Genomic DNA, 23,709 nt, shown 5'->3' with positions numbered 1-23,709 from the left:
CGATGCAGTATTTCCTGATTTATGAAAAGTGTATGACTCAGTACCACATCTATGCTTATTGTTAAAAGTATGATAAGCTCAGATTAGGGGGGAGGGGGGGATGGGGAAGGAAATGGGCTGTGCCCTTTTAAAGGAGCCATCACGGCATTTGCCTGTAGCAATTTAGAGAAATCATGGGAAACCTACATCAGGATGACTGGACACGAGTTTGAACCAAATGTGAGTCCAATGTGCTAACCAATGCGCCACCTCCCTTGATGGTAGTGAGGATACAGCATGTTATCTTGGATGGAGAATCATCGTCAGATGTAGAACTTTGGGTGCACCCCACAGAAGTGTTTTGGGGCCTTGCTGTTCATGTTGTATATTGATCTTGCAGACAATATTAGTAGTAGCATCTATCGTTCTGCAGATAATGCAGTTCTCTATAATGAAGTACTATCTGAAAGAAGCTGCATAAATGTTCAGAAATGTAAACCGTGCACTTCGCAAAATGAAAGAGCGTAGTACCCTATGAATATAATATCAATGAGTCACAGTTGGAATTGGCCAATTCAACTCATACAAATGCCTGGGTGTAACACTCTGTAGGGATACGAGATGGAAAGATCACATTAGTTCAGTCATGGCTAAAGCAGGTGGTAGACTGCGGTTTATGGCTAGAACACGGGAAGTGCAATCAGTCTGCAGAGGAGATTGCTTGCAAATCACTTGTGGGACCCATCACAGAAAGCTGATCAAGTGTGTCAGAGCTGTACCAAATGGGACTAACAGAAGATATTGAATGTATACAGAGAAGGGCAACATGAACAGTCACATGTTTGTTTAATCCATGGGTGAGTGTCACAGGGACACTGAAGGAACTGAACTGGAAGACTCTTGAAGACAGATGTAAGCTATCCCAAGAAAGTCTATTAATAAAGTTTCAAGAACGGGGTTTAAATGCTGACTCTTGGAATGTACTACAATCCCTTGTGTATCGCTCGCATGGGGATTGTGAGGATAAGTTCAGAATAATTACTGCACACAGAGAGGCATTTAAACACTCATTTTTCCCATGCTCCATACACGTATGTAATGGGAAGAACCGGTATAGTGGGATGTATCCTCTGACACGCAAGTGACAGTGGTTTGCAGAGTGTAGATGTAGAATGGAACCGTGGAATACATCCTACGTTGCACAGGGCACATTATATGAAGCAGAGATCTGAAGTTACTTGCTCTTGTTGACAGATCGAAACTAGTAATAAAAAGGCTTAAAATACAACCTCTGGTATTTTGTTTTTATATTAATGGCAGAGAAACTACTCTGGCCCACTTTGGATGCCCTTGTCATTACAAAGGAATATTGAGGTGATCTTTACTATTCAATACATCATCTTTTCCAAAGAATGGAAAAATGAATTGAAGAAACCTGTGAATTCTTTGAAACTGCCTTTGAATTTACGAATAACACCATGGAACATTTGTAGCACATAGTTATCACAGTATATATGCTTCAGGTGATTTAGGAAACAGAAAATCAAAATATTTGGATGAGGCTTTGAATACTGCATCTTCCCTATATTAAGCCATTGTGTTGATGGCTGGCTGGCTGGGGGTTAAGGACATAAACAGTGATTTCATGAGTATCAAAGTTAAGAGGAGTTCATATGGAGTCAATGTCATCAGCCAGAAATTTTATCAGTTTATGAAAGAATGTAGGAGTGGTAAAATCCAGGCACTGAAAGCAACATTGATGACAGAGCTGAGAAATAATTTAAGTAGTAAAAATGTGGGACAAACTCATACCTAGGTCAGAGCAGAGGAGGGATCTCCCAGGTCTTCTCTGTGGTGAAAGAACCCACCCGCAGCCAACCCTCTGCCTACTGGATAAACGGCGAAGACAGTTACAGAGTACAGAATACCTTCTAGCCAGGAGAGTCGTACAAGCTAAAAATGTAATGGACATCAATTGGACCTTTAATAATAAAACAAGATGAGAGAAATAATCAGGTCAGCAGGTGAATGGGCCAGGTGAATGTCTCATGGGGCTTTGCACACGTTGGGGAACACCACTTCCACTCTCAATTTGTTATAGTCAAAGCGATAAAGAGGGAAACTGCAACAATATGGGGATGGTTTGTTATATAAAATAAAACTATAAGTTAACATGACCTGATCGGTGTATTGGCAAAACAGGATGGTGGATTCCCTCCAGGAGGGATGAAAGGAGAAGCGCCATGCAACGGTAGTCTCCTTGACAGTGTGGAGTTTATTGTTATGAGGGTGTGCTGAAAAGTAATGACTCTGTATTTTTAATGAGAAAACTCTTAAAAGCTTTGTAAATAAAACGAACTTTATTAACATTCTACACCTTTATTCTTAATGTCCACATATTTATTTCTAAACATAGTCTCCCAGCGGACAAACACATTCCTCCCAATGAGAGAACACGTTGTTGATACTGTCACTGTAGAATGCTTGATTTTGTTGACAGACCCACAAACTGATCTCTGCTTGCCCATTGCTTCACTAGCAAAGTGAAGTCCTTGAACACGTTCTGTAAGTTTTGGAAATATATGCAAATCGGATAGGATCAAGTCAGGGCTGTATGGAGGATGTTTGGTGATGGAAACCCAAGACAATGGATTGTTGCAGCATTTGTGCGTGGGCTGGCATTCTCATACTGATGAAGAGGACGCTCCATATGTGGATGAACTCTTCAAATTTGTGCTTTCAGAAACCTAACTGCAGCATGCTGTTTCTCATGCACTGACAGTTACATTACAAATTGCCATATTACATGCCACAAAATGAAGCCCACCAGTGGCAGAGGGTTGCAACTTGGTTCAGCGAAGTTGGAAAGTCAACAAAGTAATATGTATGATGTGTAATAACTCAACTAATATCGAAAACAGAATAAAAAAGTCAGAGGCATTATTTTTCAGCACCTCCTCCTAGATAGAGCAACAGCCCATCAGATATTGTTCTGCATGAGAAGAGAACTTATTTGCACCCACAAATCTGTACCTGGGACTGACAAAGCGAACTTTGGGCGAGTAATCATTTTTCTAGACAAACAGTTGGCCAGTTCATTACGTGAGATATCCACTAGACCTGGGACACCAGAGAAACAGAACTGAGCAGGAAGCATGACAACAAAATCATATCCCATCACACCCACAATTTTAGAGCAGTCAGTGTAAATGACGGTAGCTAAGAGATGAAAAGACACTGACAGGTTAAAGACCAGAGAGATGAAAAGACACTGACAGGTCAAAGACCAGTCTACTTCAAGGACTAGTTTGTGGTTTGGGTACTAAACAAGAATATTTGGGGATGCAGGAAAACTTGGGGAGAACATGCTGAGGTGCTTAGATGGAGGCCTGTCAGAGTACCTGAAGGTGCATTCCAATTGGTAACCCCAACTGAGGTGGCAAGGAGGGTATCAGGAGGTCAATGCCCATTGTATGCAAAAAGAATCTGATAAGTTGGGTGATTAGGAAATTGTTGGATAGTGATTACATTAGTGAGCAAGGATTGGTACTATGGGAATTGAGCAGGTAAGATCCCTTCTTTAGTAAAAAGCTGAAGGTTCTCTAATCAAGATGAGAGAAGGTCTCTGTAAATATGGAGAGGAACAGTGCAGTCACTACCCCAAGCAATGTGGTCAAGGAAACAGAGACTTGCCACTAGTCTTTAGGTAACAATTATGGGGCAACCATGGCAGCTTTTTATGAAACCAAAGTCCCAAAAATTGGGACAATGTCCAACCATTGGACATCCAAGTTCTGGGTCAGGACAGGCTGTGGTACGACGACAGAAATGCATGACTCGCATTTTCAAAGGGTAGAACTGAAAGTCAAGGCCAAGGATCCAAGTGGAGAATCTTTGGATGGCACCTTGGAGCTGGCAGCCAAGGCTACTGATTGAGAGCAATACCAAATGCAGAAGTCACTGACTTACAGCATGGGGTTGTTCAGTGGTCTGCTGGAGGTAACTACTTCATCAATAGTGGTGAAGGAAAGTGTAACACTTGACACAGAGCCCTGTGGGAGACAGTTCTCTTGGACCCGTGGGCCACTGAGCGATGTACCAAATCTAACGTGAAAAAACCGACGAGATAAAAACTGATGAATAAAAGTTGGCAGGGTGCCAAGAAAGCCCCAGTCAAGGAGCGTAAGTAAAATGTGACCTCATGAAGCAGTTTTGTATGCTTTTCGCTAGAGGTGCATTGATCACCATCTATCCTACTTTACAGGGCAGACAAGCCTCCGAACCCCAGGTTCTGTGAAGAGTCGTGTACATCAAACCATTTAGTTCAGAGTTTCCAAGGAGGGATTAAGCGAAGACTAATTGAAAGACAGCAAAGGGTACAACAGAAGACACAGGGGTAGCTGTGAAACATTTCCTAGTGAAGCAGCAGAGGAAAAACTGGGTCAAGAGACAAGGTTCAGCAGAAATCCTTGGATAACATAGGACATATTAAATTTAGACGATGACCAAAGAAAAAACAAAAAAAAATGTGTTAGGCAGAATGGCATATAGAGCGCTAAAAAATGATACATAAAAAGTGGAAAGTGGCAAAGCAGGAATGGCTAGAGGAGAGACAGAGCTGTAAAAGGACGCACGAATATAAAATAATATAAATATCACTTACAGGAATATTAAATGAAAAGAGAAGTAACAATATGAATATCAACAGTTTAAGATGACAAGCCAGTACTATGCAAAGAAGGGAGAGGGCTGAAAAATGGAAGAAATATACAGAGGACTATAACTTGAAGACAATATTGTAAAAAGGGAAGAGCAAATAGCTGGAGATAAGTGATATAATATTGTGAAAATAATTTGACAGAACGCCTGTCTGCTTCCTAATTTTCTCCAGAATAACTATCGTGTCCCACGGAAGATGCAGGATACAGCCTACAAAGAAGAGCGCTGACCTGTCTAAAATCAGGCACAGCTTAGTAAGGCCAGATACCATAGAGAGTACAAACAACAATGACTATGTTATGCTTCCTTCCTTACGTCACAGAAACAGTTCCGAAGTGGGTATCCACATGCCAAAAACAGCCAAACAGAATATTATGAAAGTAATGTTCATCATCATTCACTGTTTTTAGGACTATAGCAGGGTTTAAAGACAGATCAGAGGCTGTGAATGTTTATCTATATTGCCACACACCCTCTTCATATTCTAGTTAACTCTTTGAGCCCCAGTGGTTTCTGCCACAACTCACCGTTTTATTAATTTTGTTTTGAAGTACTAGTGCCTTTAGCGTGAAATTGCCAGTCTCACAAAAAGCCCTGATTCACAGCTTTCACAGCACTGCTACTTCAAACAAAATGAATAAAACAGTGGGTTGCAGCAGAAACCACTGTGGCTCAAAGGATCAAATACCGCAAAACATTTTTCAAAAAATCATAAAAAATTGTTGCTACTCTGTGCTTCCATTTATTTCTGCCACAGCTCTTGCCTGCCCCGTGAGGCTCGGTGAAGAAACTGTATGCTTGCTGTGTGTAAGCAAGCCATTTCATAACAGTAACCACTCGATGGTAGACAGTTCTTTTTCTGGCACGTTTATATGTGACGCCAAGTGCATTTGGTGAATATTATAATAACTATTAACTAGGATGTCCCTTCTGCGTCCTCCTTCTCTTATAAATGCAGTCTGGTTTCTGTACAAGTTGTGATAACTTTTCGCTCCCTCCATTTGATCTCTGATACTTCGGGTTTTTCTGAATCTATAAATACTACAAAAGTGGTCTTGTCTTTTTTCAGCCAGTCTTTTGAGACAATCCTAATAAGGGGTTGTCTTTCTTCAATCTTTTTTCTGAAGTACATTGTAGGATAATGATTGCATCATTTGCTGATACATTTCTCCAGAACCAAAACTGATCTTTCCCCAGGTAGGCTACTACCAGGCCTTCTACTCTTCTGGTGCCAGAACAAGCTACCCCAAACAAAAAATGAGCTTTTGGGCCATTTGTACAGCTCAAACCATCTGTTAACAAGTGTTGTGATAAAATAACAACTCCAAACCTACTACTTCAGTCCTTATACAAATGAAAAAACTACATCCTGACATGTAACTACTACTACCTTGAGGGAAAGATGTAAGGAATCCACAGCACGAACAAGGGTGCCTGCATACTAGCTTTTGAAAATGTTATGTTTCTTTCTTAGGGAATAAATTCTTGCCCAACCAATCCCTCTTTCCACCCAATGGACGGAATTAACAGTTTCAAAAACTAGTATAGTTTTTGTATTTTTATATCTGTCTACTGGCAATACTTACGCTTTTGCCTAGTCTTCTCAAGTGAATTTTCACATTGGTATGTACATTACTTTTGTTAAGCTTTTTCTCCTCTACAACAGAAGCAGTTCTGATGCCTATATCTGGCAAAATACATTCCATTGTTTCCTTCTATTAAGTATCTTTCATATGTATACTAAAATTTGTAACTCTACTATGGTCTTACAAAAAGCAATGGAAAGAGAATTCAATTCTGACAGAACATCACATGCCTACATAATCCCATTGAACTGGATCGCAACATATTTCAAACTAATGCCCTCCCCCCCTCCACTTTAAATTTCTTTTAACTTCTTTGTGAGATATTCATGTGGAGAATACTGTGTGTAATTTTGCATAATTCAACAACAATAGAATCAATCATCTTGTGGCTTTGCAGTTCTTCTTGTTATGTCCGTGCTTGCCACAAAACCCCACCCCCAACAATAGAATTTTCTGGATGCAATAATATGTAAAACAAAGGAAAGGCAACCAAGCTGAATGACGTGTGGCACATATAAATGTGCAACAGGAAAGTATTTACACTAGGTTTTGAGCTTCTGCTATTTCTCTAGTGAAAGTACACACTTTCACAAACACAACCACACAAGACATCCAAATGCACTCGCACGTGGCTACTAGAGAAAGAGCACAAGTTCGAAAGCTACTAGAAATAGTTTTCTGCTGCTTGTTTTTATGCACCACATATCAGCCAGGTAAAGTGGTTGCCGTTCCTTTATTTTACACATTTTTTCATGATTCAATCATGGGAAGGACCACTATTCTCTGCAACATACAATGTTCAACTACCACACTGGAAGCTAGGTGCTACAAAGCTCATGAATGGTGGAGAACTGGTGGCGTTGTTCAGGCACCAGCTCAAAAATCAAGTGGCATCGAGCCTGCATCCAGTGAACTCTGCCTGAATACTGTAAGGTGTTCATCATGTGGCACCATCAGGATGGAGGCAGCAGTCACATGTAGCTTCACAGATGTGGGGCACATAGTAAACACTGCCCTTTCCATTATGAATTATGATTTAAAGCTCTCAGTGATTCTGAGATTCTTTAAAATAAAGTGAAAATTATAGGCAAAATGTGCACATCACACCTACCTTGTCACCCCAATGACTGCTTCCAGCGCACGATGAAATCTACCTTAAGCCATCCTACAGATTTAAATTTTGTAAATAAATGCCAGCTGAGAACATCATACAAGAAAGACTATGACCTGGACTCTTGTCTTTATTTCAGAATTATCAATCTCCCAATCTCCTGGAGAATGATGCCGATGATGAAAACTGAGTGGCAGTAGCATTTCACATTAGTTCTGCTTATAAATAAATAAGTCAGTATTTCTCAGCATTGTTGGTGAAGGTTAACACTGGCACTGCGTGAACTTCCATTTGCCATTTCCTCTACCAAATTGCTCCAATCCTGATCTCTTTGTGAGGACATCATGTATTATGGGTGGTTCTTTAAAATCACTTTAAACAGTGTTTCTTCCATATGATTATTAAAATTAACTACTACGTTCTTGGATCACAAACTTGAAATAACAGACACACTTTTGAGGGAGTATGGTAAATATACACAACTACAGTTTCACTTTGTAGTGGAGATTGTGCTGAAATGAACTGTTTTGAAAGACGATACTTGAGTAGTGGACCAGAAGTGATAACCAAGTCACTGATTTTATAGGCAATGCTCTACAAATAAGTCAAATGATCAATGAAAAAAATCATAGCTTCAATTTGCCTTAAATTCTCTTCTACATACCCAAATTCCACAGAAGCTCACCTGCGTACTGGGAGAAATGACATGGCAAAATGGATATACCCACCCTTTATTTAGAATTGGTACCAGAACGACACTTTAGTTCAGCAACATAGATTGCAGTATGACAAACCTAGCACACAGATTGAAATTACATGGTAAATGTGGGATATACCTAGATCTCCCCCCCCCCCCCCCCCACACACACACACACATAGAGAGAGAGAGTACTGTATTAACCTAATTATAAGACAAGGTTTTTTCCCCGAATTTGCCATTTGAAAAATCCGGGGTCAAACTTCAAATGGCTCTGAGCACTATGGGACTTAACATCTGTGGTCATCAGTCCCCTAGAACTCAGAACTAATTAAACCTAACTAACCTAAGGACATCACACACATCCATGCCCGAGGCAGGATTCGAACCTGCGACCATAGCAGTCCCGTGGTTCCGGACTGAGCCCCTAGAACCGCTAATCCACCGCGGACTGTAATCTGGGGTCATCTTATATTCACAAATTAAACGATTGCTACTGAGGTCAATGTTTTTGCATTGTTTAGTAGATTAATATAGGGGTCACCTCACATTGACAAATAAAGTTTTGAGTACTGAGGTTTCGTACAAATTTATTTTGAAAAATTCTCAAGGGTAGGACTTTGCAAACAATGCTTTCGTTCGAATAAGACTAAGACTTTCCGATACAGTATTGACATTGCTCAAACAAGCACGTGACATTAGACTCATGGTGCTAGTGCAAGAGATAAGTGAGAAACTATGAACTAGCCACAACAACCTAATGCTCTGCTTACAATATTGAAAATTTTTTGAAACACAGGAGGAAATAGCATTAAATTCTATCAACTTACAAACTTTTGTTGTATTTGTACAGTTTTGCAATAAAATTTCTCTTATGAGTGTGTTCTTGTTGTGGTCTTCAGTCCAGAGACTGGTTTGATGCAGCTGTCCATGCTACTCTATTTTGTGCAAGCCAGCCTCTTCATCTCCGAGTAACAAATGCAACCTACATCCTTCTGAAGCTGCTTAGTGTGTTCATCTCTTGGTCTACCTCCACAATTTTTACCCACCATGTTTCCCTCTAGTACTAAATTGGTGATACCTTGATGCTTCAGAATGTGTCCTACTAACCGATTCCTTCTTCTTGTAAGGCTGTACAACAAATTTATCTTCTCCTCAATTCTATTCAGTACCTTCTCGTAATTAGTTATGTAATCTACTCTTCTAATCTTCAGCATTCTTCTGTAGCACCACATTTCGAAAGCTTCTACTCCCTTCTTGTCTTAACTGTTTATCATCCATGTTTCACTTCCATAAATGGCTACATTCCATACAAATACTTTCAGAAAGTACTTCCCAACACTTAAATCTATACTAGAAGTTTCTCTTCTTCTGAAAAGCTTTTCTTGCTATTGCCAGTTCACATTTTATATTCTCCCTACTTTGACCATCATCAGTTATTTTGTTTCCAAAATGGCAAAACTCGTTTACTATTAAGTGTCTAATTTCCTAATCTAATTACCTGACTTAATTCAACTACAAGGGCAATTCGAAAAGTAAAGATACAATGGCTCACAGTCCTTAAATAGAACATTTATTTAGAAAACGTCAGTTACATCTCATTAACTGGAGTATTTGTTATTTTTCGACATAATCACCCCCATTATCCAAACATTTGTTAAGTCAGTGCACAAGCTTTTTTATCCCACAGCCATAGAAGGTTGCCGTCTGTTGTCGGAACCACATTTCAACTTCATCTTTGATCTCTTCATCGTCGTGGAATAATCTTCCACCAAGATGTGACTTCAGGTAATGGAAGACATGGAAGTTGGTGCACACAAGTTCCGGGCTGTATGGCGGATGGTCCAATATGTCCCATTTGAATTGTTTGAGTAGTGCTTTGGTTCCAAGCACTGCGCGAGGCCGAGTGTTGTCATGAAGCAAGCGGCCTCCACTTGTCAGCATTCCCCTGCATTTGTTTTGAATTGCCCTTCCAAGACGTTTCATAGACTGGCAATATGCAGCAGCATTAATTGTCGTTCCAGGATGCATAAACTCCAACAGAAGAATGCCTTGTCTGTCCCAAAAAACAGAAGCCATGATTTTCTTCGCTGAAATCTACGTTTTGCTTTTCTTGGCTTTTGGTGAATTTGAATGACGCCTTTGCATTGATTGTTGCTTGGATTCAGGTGTATGGTGATAAACCCACGTCTCGTCACCTGTCACAATGTGATTAAGGAACTCGTCACCTGCTTCAGCACAGCGTATGAGGAATTCGAATGCAAAGCCCATCATTTTCTTTTTGTGTTCTTCCATTAACAGTTTTGGAACCCAGTGCGCACACAATTTCCTGTACCCTTAACTTGACTTTCACAAGGTCATAAAGAGTTGTCATTGACACGTCCATTATGATCTGATGCAATTCTTTCAATGTGAGACGTCTATTCGCACTAATTGCTTCCTCCATTCTCCGAAGAAGGGCATCAGAGATCACAGATGGCCGACCTGTTCTTTGTTCGTCATGAACATCAGCCCTACCTTCAGAGAAATGACGACACCATTTCATTACATTTTGTCACTTCATAATGTTCCCATAAATAGAAACAATTTCTTTGTGAATATCCATTGGTCGCTGACCTTTTGCATGAAGAAAGTGTATGACGGAGCGCACTTTGCATTTGGCGGGATTCTGAATCGGTGCAGCCATTTTAAACACGACCTACTCCAACCAAAAGCAACGTTCAACTGCCAAACAACCGCGAGGAGAAAGCTAACGGTTCAAGGTTAACACCAGTGTTGCCAACTTGCTCGCCAAAACTCTTCTGTTCCTCTGGCGTACGGTGTATCTTTACTTTCCGAAATACCCTCGTACATTCCATTATTCTCATTTTCTTTTTTTGATGTTCATCTTATATCCTGTTTTCAATACACTGTTCATTCCGTTCAACTGGTCTTCCAACTCCTTTGCTGTCTGTGACAGAATGATAATGCCATCGACAAACTTCAAAGTTTTTATTTCTTCTCCAAGGACTTTAATTCCTACTCTAAATTTTTATTTTGTATCCTTTACTGCTTATATCAAAATACAGATTGAATAACATTGGGGACAGGCTGCAATCCTGTCTCATTCTTCTCAATTACTGCTTCCCTTTTGTGTTCTTCGACTCTTATACCAGCCATCTGGTTTTTGTACAAATTGTAAATAACCTTTCACTCCCTGTATTTTACCCCTGCCACCTTTAAAATTTGAAAGAGAGTATTTCCAGTCTACATAGTCAAAAGCTTTCTCTAAGCCTACAAATGCTATAAACGTAGTTTTGCCTTTCCTTAACCTATCTTGTATGAGAAGTCGTAGGGTCAGTAACGCTTCGCGTGTTCCTACATTTCTCCGAAATTCAAACTGAACTTCCCCGAGGTCAACTTCCACCAGTTTTTCCATTCTTCTGTAAGGGATTCGTGTCAGTATTTTGCAAATGTGACTTATCAAACTGATAGTTCAGTAACATTCACACTTTTCAGCACCTGCTTCCTTTGAAATTGGAATTATTATATTATTCTTGAAGTCTGAGGGTATTCCGCCTGTCACATACATCTTGCTCACCAAATGGAAGAGGCCTGTCATGGCTGGCTCTCCCAAGGCTATCACTAGCTCTAACAGAAAGTTGTTTACTTCCAGGGCCTTGTTTCAACTTAAGTCTTTCAGTGATTTATCAAATTCTTCATGCAGTATCACATCTCCCTTCTCATATTCATCTACATTCTCTTCAATTTACATAAAATTACCATCAAGTACACCTCCCTTGTACCCTTGTACAGACCCTCTAAGTACTCCTTCCGTCTTTCTGCTTTCCCTTCGTTGCTCAGTTGGTTTTTTTTTTCCTTTTTTTGTGCTCTTGATATTCATACACGTAGTTCTCTTTTCTCCAAAGGTCTCTTTAATTTTCCCGTAGGAACCATCTATCTTACCTCTAGTGATTTATGCTCCTACTCCTTACTTTTGTCCTCTAGCCATTTGTGCTGAGCCATTTTGCATTTCCTGTCTATCTCATTTTTTAGATGACTGTATTGCCTTTTGCCTGCTTCATTTACTGCATTTTACATTTTCTCCTCTCACTGATGAAATTAAATATCTCCTGTGTTGCCCAAGGATTTCTACTGGCCCCCGTCTTTTTACCTACTTGATCCTCTGCTACCTTCACTATTTCATCTCTCAAAGCTACCCATTCATTTCTGTTGTATTCCTTGGCCCCGTTCTTGTCAATTGTTCCCTCTGAATCCTATTACAACCTATGATTCTTTCAGTTCATCCCGGTTCCATCTTCTTAAAAGCCTGCCGTTTTCGCAGTTTCTTCAGTTTTAATCTGTAGTTCACAACCAATAAATTGTGGTCAGAATCCACATCTGCCCCTGCCCCTAGAAATGTCTAATGATTTCAAACCTGATTCCAAAATCTCTGTCTTACAACTGTAACATCAATCTAAAACCTTACGGTGTCTCCAAGTCTCTTTTACTTATGCAACCTTCTTTCAAGATTCTTAATCCAAGTGTTACCTACAATTACATTACGCTCTGTGCAAAATTCTACCATGCGGCTTGCTCTTTCATTCCTTTCCTCCAGTCCATACTCACCTATTATTTTTCTTTCTCTACCTTTTCTATTATTGAATTCTAATTCCCCATGACTATTAAAGTTTTGTCTCCCTTAACTATCTGAATAATTTCTTTTATCTCATCATACATTTCCTCAATCTCCTCCACATCTGTGGATCTAGTTGATAAAACTGTGGTGGGTGTGGGCTCACATCTATCGCGGCTACAATAACGCGTTCACTATACTGTTCATAGTAGCTTATTCATGTTCCTCATACATGTAGGGATACCACATATAAACATTTATGCTGATTTTCAAGTAAAGGTACCATTCAAAGGAGAAAAGCTTGTTCTTCAAAAACCATTACTCAATTCTGAACCGATATCAGTTTCTATTTGGTTACGAGAGACTGCAATGATTTACCAAGTGAGTTGCAAATGAGAAATTCCATCACTATTCATGTAATAGAACACCAGGAAAAACATCACCATCATTTAATCAGCTTCAGAACAAGGTGGTGACATTCAGATGAAACGAAAAAGAAAATTAATCAAGAATTGAATGCCTAACAGATGAAATAAATTACATTACACAGACTGCAATTGTTATCGCAAGAATAAATTACAATGGAAACACGGGCTGCGGATATAGTATCAGACTTCACTAGGTTACAGGATGAGCGAAAAGTCGAGAACTGAACTCAATTGTGATTGCGATCTTTTATTTATGTACTAGCTGCTATTGTTATGTATGACCCGCACCCTAGAAGATACTGGTGACTGTGTTTCGCTTTTGTTCAAACACAGCACTATAGAAGGCTTGGAGAGGGAACAGTGACACCAGCTTCGCTGAGGCTGAGAACTATGATGATTGAGAGGAGGGGAGTGGAAAAATTTTGTTATGCTGCCAAGCATGGGAATCTATACTATGTACTTTGGCTTTTTCTGAACACTTTTTAACTTCAGTTTGCCTGAATCCATTTGTACTCGGAATCAAACTACTTTAAAATCTGACAAATAGTCAATAATAGCATACATTTCTGCAGGAGATGCTAAAAGTCTAGATTGGGTCCAGTGGCATACTAACATATTTGATGCAGTGATATTGTCGATGCTCACTGTATGACGGGAACAATAGAGGGTGTGACCGCTTCTGGTTCTACCCAAGCAATGAGGGAGCGGCAGATTGACTGAGGGACATTGTAACATTCACATCAGCATAGAAACAAAATCTGCTGTGTGTTTAAAGCACAGTTGTTCTCAGGTCCCATCATAACCATAACCTCAGAAATAGGAATATATTTGGAAGAAATGCTGAATATTTGCGACAATGATAATATAAATAAGTTTCAAAGCAGCTGTCCTGTTGGGATGATGTCAATGTTGATGATGATTAAAAACGGTGATACCACAGATGACAGTAAACAACAGACAGTGAAGGTAATGTAAACTACTTCTTTTTGTTTATTTTATTTCTTCTCGTATGATCAAAATGTAGACAGTGAATAATGGTATACATTTAGAATAGATGCAGTGTTAACTTTTTAAGCCAATACCTTGCATCTACAAAAATTGTAATTTTGATTAATCAGAATGTTTCAAAAATAATTTTTTTCTCAAGGAGCCCTTTAAAAAAAAAGGGGGGAGGGGGGGTGGTCATCTAATACTCGGATAAATACAGTACTTATCTTTCAGAACAGTTAATGGTATGCGACACTCAGGAAAACCAAGGAAGAAAGCAACAATTTGTGAGGCAAAGCTCATTGTTCCCGATGAAATAATTCAGGTCTTAAAGCAAGATAATTAGGAATTTTTACTCAGTGTGGCAATGTGATGGAGGCAAAGTGAAGAGTTTTCCCTTAAAAGGTCGCTATAGTTCACATCACAAAATGCCTCCCATGTGAAGTATTTGTACTGCTTTCAATTTCTTTTCATATAGCAATATTTTCAAATCATCCAATGTGTTCCATATGTTACAGTAAAGATCTTGGTACCCAAAGGTTAATATTCAATTATTATGCTTCACCAGGAAGTTCTATGTTATCTTCAGCCTAGGTATTTTGGAATATTATCTGCACAAGGGATATCTGTGTTTATTTTCCTGCCTCTTAATCTCAACTTACACTCCTGTTCTTTGTATGCCATCTGAAACTGCTATGTACATCATCTTACGTCCTGGGGTTGGTTACAGGCATTGTGTTACAAAACATCCTGGCTCACTCCAAGCAGACTCAACCTGCCAGACATGCACACAATTCCTCCAAAATAGATGTTGGAAACTTCATGGTGTAGAGCCTGGGAAAGAGATTTAATTCAAAAAGGAGACCACATTGTACACACCAGTTGTTAATGACAAACTACCAAATGATGTTATTCTCTGCAGTAACTTTTAGTGTTTATGTTTGTCAAGTGAACAAGGAAATTTAAGGTACAACTGAAGTTTATTCACAGCCAAGTGTGTCACAGTGGGGCAGAAGTAATCCTCTCCATAGTACACTTGTTCCATTGGGTTCTCTGTTTCTAAAGTGATATGCACAAATTAGTGTTTAGCCAAGGTACAGAGCTGCAAGTATCTGACATCAGAATTGCTTCTTAGTGTTCCCAGAACCTTTATTCCACTTATTTCCACTTCCCAAATACACTGCTGGCCATTAAAATTCCATCAAGAATGATAGCAAATACGAAAATATTACTTATTGTGCTTATACAGCACAGTATGACACCCACACGGTTCAAATTTGCAGTTGATTTGGGCGTATACAAGATGTGAAGTTTAGCACAGAGAGATGCCACTTTAGGTAGCAACAAAAGGTCGAATCCAGCCGGACAGGAGTCAAAGTGAGCTTGGACGGCAGATACTCTGATCAACCAGAACATTATGACCACCCACCTAACAGCTGGTATGCCACCTTTGGCACGGATAATAGTAGCTATGCATTGGAAGCAATCAGGTCTTGGTAGGTTGCTGGAGGGAGCTGGCTCCACACCTGCACACACAACTCACCTAATTCCCATAAATTCTGGCGAGGGGGCGGTGAGCTTTGATGCCACATCTATGCAATGCTCTGCAATAGGCCAACATCCAGTGCCAATGGTCATGTGCCCATTTCAGTCATAATTGCCAGTGTACTGTTAATATTGGCACATGCATGGGTCATTTGTTGTGGAGGCCCATCATTAGGAGTGTTTGGAGCACTGTGTGTTCAGACGCACTTGTATTCTACCCAGCATTAAAGTCTGGTGTTAGATCCACCACAGTTCTTAGAATGTCATGTTTTAGCAGTCTGCCTAGCCTACGACATCTGACATCTGTAATGAGGTGTGGCCACCCAAACTCGCAATGTCCTCCATGGTTTCACCTTGGTTACGTCACATATTGAAGACACCCATGACAGCTGACTAGCAGTCATGCCTCGCCAGATGATGCTGCTAATGCCTGGACGGGTTTGTATCGATAGTTGGTCAGTGGTCATAATGTTCTTTCTGATCAGTTACTCTAATTCCATGCAGCTTCAAGTGCATGGCAGAGTTCATCAGTCATAGTGGTTGGTGACTTGTAACTTGCCATTCTCTTGGTAACCCACACCCAAGTGTTTTCGAAAACTGTGCTGGCCAGGACTGAACTCTAACACCCTCTTTATCAAAGTAGATTGGGACAGCAAGGGCAGCACGTGGTCTCGGTTTATCTGGTTGACAGATAATTTTATGGAAACCTTGACGACAGAGCACAAACCACCAGTTTTAATACACCAAAAATATAATGGTTTTGTCGCAAATTACCAAACATGCGAACCAAAGGTGCTCATGTAATGTATCTAATGGTACTCCTTTTTATCATGCAACATATTGAGCCTGTATGATGATAAAGGATGCCGTCTGGCAACATTCGGCCTCCTAAGAGCATCAACAACATGATAAACAATCCATCATGCTCCACACAGAACTGAGACTCGTCCGAAAAGATGCTGTAGTGTCATTCTTGTGTCCATTGCTCTCTGGGGTGCACCAATGCCAGGATGTATCACTCTGCTATCCCATCATGGGAACCTGCAAAACTGTTTCCTTTGCTGATAGTCCATGGTGATCCAGACTTTGTCACAGTGTGAATCCAACATGGCTCAGTGAATAATACGTCTGTGCTCTTGGGCATCAGCATGTGGGGCCTTTTGAGACCCTACATGATGTTGAGTGTGGCCCACCTGAACCCATACATTTCATATAAATATGAGAGAATGTGGGATCTCAACCAATGCAAGCAGCCATATCGTGGAACAATGAACAGCAGTATTGGTAAGGCTTCAATACAGGGTGAGTAAAAAGGGACTTCACAACTCTGGAATGATACAGAAATTTATTGAGATAGAATTGGCAGATGTGTTATTTTGTAGCAAACAGCTTCAAGTTTCACATAAAAGGGTCAAGTGTCACTTCGGTTTGATGTGAATACCATTTGTGATGCGGCAAACATCTCACCAGTAATCAATTACTTCCCTCACTCATTGCAGCAAATCAAACTTGTGCAGCCTCAATTTGGTTTTTCAGGTTGGTTAAATTGTTTGGTAGGGGAGGAACATACAAACAGTCTTTAATGAAACACCAGAGAAAGAAATCCAATGGTATCATGTCTGAGGAGCAAGGTGGCCATGCGATTGGCCCCTCTTAGCCAATTCATCGACTTGGGAAACAATTACAGATGAAACCTCACACTTCCGTAAGGAAATGAGGTGGTGCACCATCTTGCTTGTAGTAAACCATATTTCTCAGTGGTCTTCATCAATTTGTGGAATTAAAAAGTTTTCAAGCATGTCCAGATACACAATACCAGTGACAGTTTTCTCCATGAAAAAGATAGGGCACGACGCTTGCAATTTGCTAAGGGCACTAAACACATTAACTTTGATGTTGTCACGAAAGTTTTCCAGGATTGTGTGTGGATTTTTATTGCCTCGTTTTCTGAAGTTGTGGGTGTTCACCATGTCACTGATACGAAATGTTGACTCATCACTGAAGATTATTGTGTTCAGGAATATCTTGTCGTCATCTATCCCATGCAACATTTCCACACAGAATTACCCATGAGCAACCCTAACTGCATCTCTAATATGCTGTGCCAATGTGAATCTGTATGGTTTCAGTGTAAACGTCTACACAGCGCTTGCCAAACTGTCTTTTGTGGAATGTCAGTTTCGCAAGATGCATGTTGCACTGATTTTAAAGTTGTTTGTAACAAAATGACTCATCTACCAATTCTGTAAGTTTCTTCAATAAATTTCTGTATCATTCCGAAGTTGTGAAGTCTTTTTGACTCATTCTGAACTAAGCTTTCAAATGATGAAATGCACTATTAGAAATGGCTCCATCCAATGTGAGGTATAACACTATCTTCTCAGAAACAGCCAACATTCAACTGTGATTTAAGAAACAGAAACCAGATGAGTGATCTTTTCTTATATTCAGAATACAGATAGTGTTACTATCCTAACTATATTGTGCAGTTGGCTAAACTAGTGATAAGTTGCATATGCAAGTATGAAGTGCATTTCATACCAATTTGACATCTGTCGCATGCAGCCTTCATGGTGCTGCTATTTTAATGTTAAGCACTGTACTTCACCTTGGGCAAAAATGATGTCATCTACATAGCTAAAATATCATTTATTATCGCCGTCTGGCTTTATTAATGTAAACAGTTCAGTGAAGTCTCGTTACTTCTTTCTGGATATGTAAACAAAGATCACCACTTAATACACAAAAACAACATGTGTGTCATGTGCTACTTCTCGATTTACGCATCACTGGACCATGAAAATAACTTAATATTGCCACGTAAATAAAATCTATCACAGACCCAGTCACTGGATTTATAGAACACTTCTTACCTGACCACATATACGAGCTCCTGATGTCCCCTAACTTTATTAGTCACATTCTCTTCTGCAGATTTTACTTAAGGACAGTCTCTATGTAAACAAAATGCATACATTACCAGATTTAAAGCACAGTAATCTAGAAGAAGCACAATTACTAGTGGAAAGATGTTACTGTGACTCACGAGTTAGGGTAAAGAGGAAAACTTTGCAACGAAGTGTATCACCACCATCACTGGTAAATTACAAGCAAATTATAGTCATATCTGCACGACATGTGGTCCTGAGATCTTTTAAGTGTTGATGTATGATCTGTCACTAAATACTTACCACTTGTTGGTGCATTTTGTACAAGCACTGACTTGTCAGACCCAGTTGTCTTCATTATTTCTATAGTGCCAGGTCTTGTCTTCCTCATATCATCATCTGATTGCCAACCTATATACGGGTTGGGTTCCCTCAACCTTATTCCTTCAGTGGATCTTCTGCCTCTATCTTGATCCTTCGGTTCCAGTGTCCAAGGATACTGCAAAGGTAAACATTAAAAATATTATACTTCTACATGATCTGTGGAATAGATAGGACGACTGAACAACATGTTTATCAAAAGATGTGGTAAAACGTGGACATCCAAATTGTGTAAAAAGTTCATTTTTTATGTTTAATCTCTAATTTTAGTGGTGTTCTGTATCTCTCCAAACTACAGAGCAAAATGGAACTTATTTCAGACTGTGCATACTTTAGTGAACTGTACAGTCTGGGCACTGTGGCTAGAGCTTGGAGATATGCACACATACTAGCTTTAATTTGGTTTGTTAAGGTAGGGGAAAAAGTTGATTGACACTTGCTGCACGTATCTCTGCATTCACAGAGCCTATTCAATGCAGTCCAAAAACACTTAGTGAATTAAGCACACCAGAGGAAAAAACTGTCACCTTAAGAAGACATGATACTAACACCATATAAAACACTGCCTGTGCTCGGATAATCATCTCAAATCCACAAATTTCTTCATACTGCGGGGATGTTGACAGTTACGTCTCACCTGCAGTTCCTTTAGTATCCAATACTGATTCCAATTCCCTGTCTAGTCTAAGTATTGCTAGGGAAAATATGTCAGACATACATCGACTACAAATGATAACCTTGCTTGCACCTTCCTGATATACAGCAGCCACGGCAGTCAAACAATGTGGTGCTACCCTCTGACAATTGTTTTAACGCTAAATACCGCAGGCCACCTATTGCTAGGCAGTCTCTCACTAGTCTCTGAAGCCTTTAGCTATGTCCCATTGAATAACAGAGTTTTGACCTTGCCCAATTTACATTTGTGATTTGGAGTGTCCCTGGTCTTTCGTATACACACTTAAGACAACTCTACTATGCTCTGGAATTGTTTTGAGTGTCTATTTACTTTGTTACCTCCACTGTCATTTACTTCCAGAACCACCTGTTTTGTTCTGCCAGTCTCTATGTTAGCAGGAAAGCAAGTTATCATGAACTGTGTTCTACTCATGCAGAGTAGGATAGAAAAGTGGCAATGATAGTTTTCTCACCATACAACTATTTCAGTGAAGTATGAATCCTGAATTTCTAAGACTGTGACAGCAGGAGTTGCAACAGCAGGAAAAACACTGGGATTTCCAGCGGCAACAACTACAGAAACAGCGAGAAAAACATTAAGAATTCCACCAGCAATACTGCTGTTACGGCTGCTGCAAAATCAACAACAGTGGGTGACAGCAGTTTGCTTGCCTCCACCTGTGACATTTGCTTGTTTTGATGAGCTGCTTCTCTGCAAGGCAAGTCAAATAACTGACCCTGGACATAGGTGTGCACTCTTACCCTCTTCTAGCAGTAAACTGTATGAAATGGTGCAAAAATTATGCCCTCTCAGATCCTAGTAGTTTGACTTTTTCTGATGTTTGTGGCTTGCTGAGTGGTTACTACAGTCACTAAATTCACTTCATTGTAGCTAGGCTCAAGTATAATTAATGTGTTAAGCTATCCTACTCAACACTGGCTGATGGCTTACCAGGCTTGGCACGCAAGTGTGATTTTTCCTGTAACAGTGTGATACTTCGTATGCAAACACCTTAATCTGTGAGGTTATTATCCGTCTTGCTCCTGATTGAGAAATCAATGTGACGGCTTTAGAGGCATCCGATTCCACCTTGAGTGACATGTTAAAAATTGCCAAAGCTTACATCAGCGCAAGCTATGTTTCACAATTCTTCTGGTGTCGACATAGTCAGTAGTGTTAGCCACCGTTGTTCTCTACAATCAACTGGTGGCTTCCAAGCAATGCCATCATCCGATTTACCAAACACCCATTCATACAGGAGTGTGCTCACACAAGATTCATTAGTTAGTGGATCCCCTGCACCCATCTTCGGTAGATGAGCACCAATGGAAGCACTTTATTCACCATCAATGAGTCCCAAAGTGAGTGGGGGCTAATGCAACGTTTTCCTTCCCATCACTGTCAAAGGACACCCAAAAAGTTGGTGTCATCAAAGCATGTCCAAATTGCAGCCCACACCATCAATGATGTAACTGCCATTTCTATGACACCATCTGTTTTGCATGTCACAAACCAAGGCATCTTGCAACTGTCTGCTTTGGCCTGTGTGCAGTAAGTACATCAGTTGTCAGCACACTACATGCTATCTTGCACCCGTACCCATAACAGCAGTACACAAGATGCAGCCTCTCACATTGCACCTGGACATTAATGGGACAATGGTGGATTTCCAGTAAGACATAAGCGTGGCAGTATGTCTGGTTAGTGTGGACACATGCCGGAGCATTGGTTCCTTGCAGCTGCAGTCTCCTTAGTAAAAAGTGATGATGCACAATGGCCAGTCGATCCATTGTGAGAGCACATCATAATCCAGGCTAAGTATAAGAATGTAACTCAGCACTATCCTTGCTAGTAGTCACCACTATTTAGAGTTTTGTGAACATTTTGGTAGTAAAATGAATTGATTTGGACATTGCAAACATCTTTAAAAACAAATTTAAATATATGCCGGTATGCTGTAACAACCGTGTCTGCATTGACCTAGAAGCGTGACATGCGAAAAGAAACAAGATTTCACAGTACAACTGAGGGAAAGTAACAGTGTTTAATTTGTAATAAGACTTTTCTCTGAGTTCCTTTAATTGGTTTTTCAATTTGTATTTCCGTCTTTGAGAGCATTTTTCCCTGGGAAAGAAAGTGTGTATTAAGTTGAAACTGACATCACGTACTAAGGTCGGTGGTTGCTTGGCGGTATCAAAGTTTGAAGCTTGTAAGTGAAGGGAGCGAGGAGTTAGGGTAATTTATGCGCTCGCGGTGTGTCTAATTTATGCGATTCTCTTACTGTCACTTGTTTGGAGTCGCTTGCTAAGACTGGAAGCAAATAGGGAAGCCATGGAACAAAAAATTCAGCATGAAAAATGGGTTCTTGAGGAAACTAAAGAGGCCAGAGTAGCACAGAGGAGCAAGAAAAGTAAGAGACAAGATGAGGAACACACAGATCAAGAATATTATGGAACTGGAGGGTTTTAAGAACAACAGATGTGAGTAACAGATGAAATGTGCCTTTAAACTGAATTTCCCAAGAATCAAATTTTCTGACATATTTATTTTATGCAATTTAAAAAAAATAAAAAATAAAAAAAAATTGAGCTAGAGGTCTGAATTTTTTTGTGATATTTCAGACTATAATTTGGAGAAAGGTAGACTACAGACACCAGCTTACTATCACCAGTAGGAAAACCATACCCTTATTAATTATTTAAAAAATTACCTTGATTTTAATTGTCTAATTTATGTATTTATAGTATAAAAACTATTGACTGAAATCATTTATTGTAGCCTACTTTTTAGATAACAATGTCATAAATTTTAAGCATCTAGGAAAAGTATTTAATAAATCTATAGACTTCAAATAGGACTGGAAGGAAAAATTTTAAATTACTGACCAACATAAATGTTTATATATAAAAGTTTATACTGAAGCTATTCTGATTATTCTTATACCAAAATCTTCATCCTCAAAACACTTTCATTGTCCTAAAATTTCTTTGCATTCACAGTTCACATTATGTAGTCAGACCCTCATAAACTTTTATGAAAATTATTACTGTTTTTCCAGCCGTTCACTGGCAATTTACCTTAAGCCTTACCAGTCTATTTTCTTCCAACTCTTTTCTCTCTTTTATCAAAAGAGGGAACCACTGGTTTCAAAAGCAAACAATTTAACGCTTGTCTACATGTTTGCACCTGCTACTGTCTGTCAAGTACATTTTTCTTGTATTTGTATATAATTTGAAAATTTTTCGGAGAAATATTTCCAACAATAATGTTCAAAATAATAAAAAATACTTGAAATATTTAAACTGATGATGTCTGTGGCAAACATGGACATTTAGCTTTTAAGATTACCTCCTGAAACTCCAGATTTAAACACAATCAGACTCATATGGTCTACAGAGGACGAAAATAAGGTATTTACATTCATAATGCAATGAAATTACATTAATGGAAGGAAACTGTTTTACAGTGAGAAAACAAAGACGGCCTTCATGTTAGTCACAGATATAAATGTCAAGAGGATTATTTTTCAATACACCACACAGTTAATACAACGAAACATGAAACTGTCATTAATTTATGGTCAACAATAATAATGACAGTGATAATGACATCATCAGTAGGTATGATAGTGGTAGAAAGTACCAATTCAGTAATCAGCAGTAGTAAGTCCGAAATCCGTCGAATCCAGCCACTATACTTCTGTGGAATAGTATTTGGCATTAGACAAGCATTAGTTTTTAGATGGGTACCAGTAGAACATATTCTCTTCCCATGTGCAACTGCTAACTTCCCAAACAGGCAGCTCACATCTTGGGTAATGAATTGTCAAATGTACTAATATAAAATCAATAAACAATAAATCAACATCTTGCTGACACACCTCAAAAATAATCTTCTCACAATGGATCTGCAAACCTATGTAATTTTTCAATATGAGAAAGTGCCTTACTTTTAAGGGTAACTATAAACCAAACAAAAACTGGTACCATTTTGATCTCGCAGCAACTATGAATAAAGACACAAAATGGTCAAGTTGAAAATTTGTGCTGGACTGAGATTTGAATGCAGGTATCCTGCTTACCAGACAGATTGCTGAC

At 39.4% G+C, this 23,709-nt stretch overlaps 1 protein-coding gene across 1 annotated transcript in view; it reads right to left on the bottom strand.

Moving 5' to 3' along the window:
- The window catches only part of LOC126336396 (mitogen-activated protein kinase kinase kinase 7-like), a 156,014-nt gene that overhangs the window by 47,993 nt on the left and 84,312 nt on the right, over nt 1–23,709 (bottom strand). Inside the window, exon 9 of the mRNA XM_050000073.1 lies at nt 18,859–19,054. Within this exon, the coding sequence (XP_049856030.1) occupies nt 18,859–19,054 (196 nt within the window). The remainder of the gene's footprint in view (nt 1–18,858; nt 19,055–23,709) is intronic.

Source organism: Schistocerca gregaria, chromosome 2 (assembly GCF_023897955.1).
Source record: "Schistocerca gregaria isolate iqSchGreg1 chromosome 2, iqSchGreg1.2, whole genome shotgun sequence".
Lineage (NCBI taxonomy): Eukaryota > Metazoa > Arthropoda > Insecta > Orthoptera > Acrididae > Schistocerca > Schistocerca gregaria.
The sequence above is the reverse complement of the archived record's forward strand: the minus strand, read 5'-3'. Positions and strand labels throughout refer to the sequence as shown.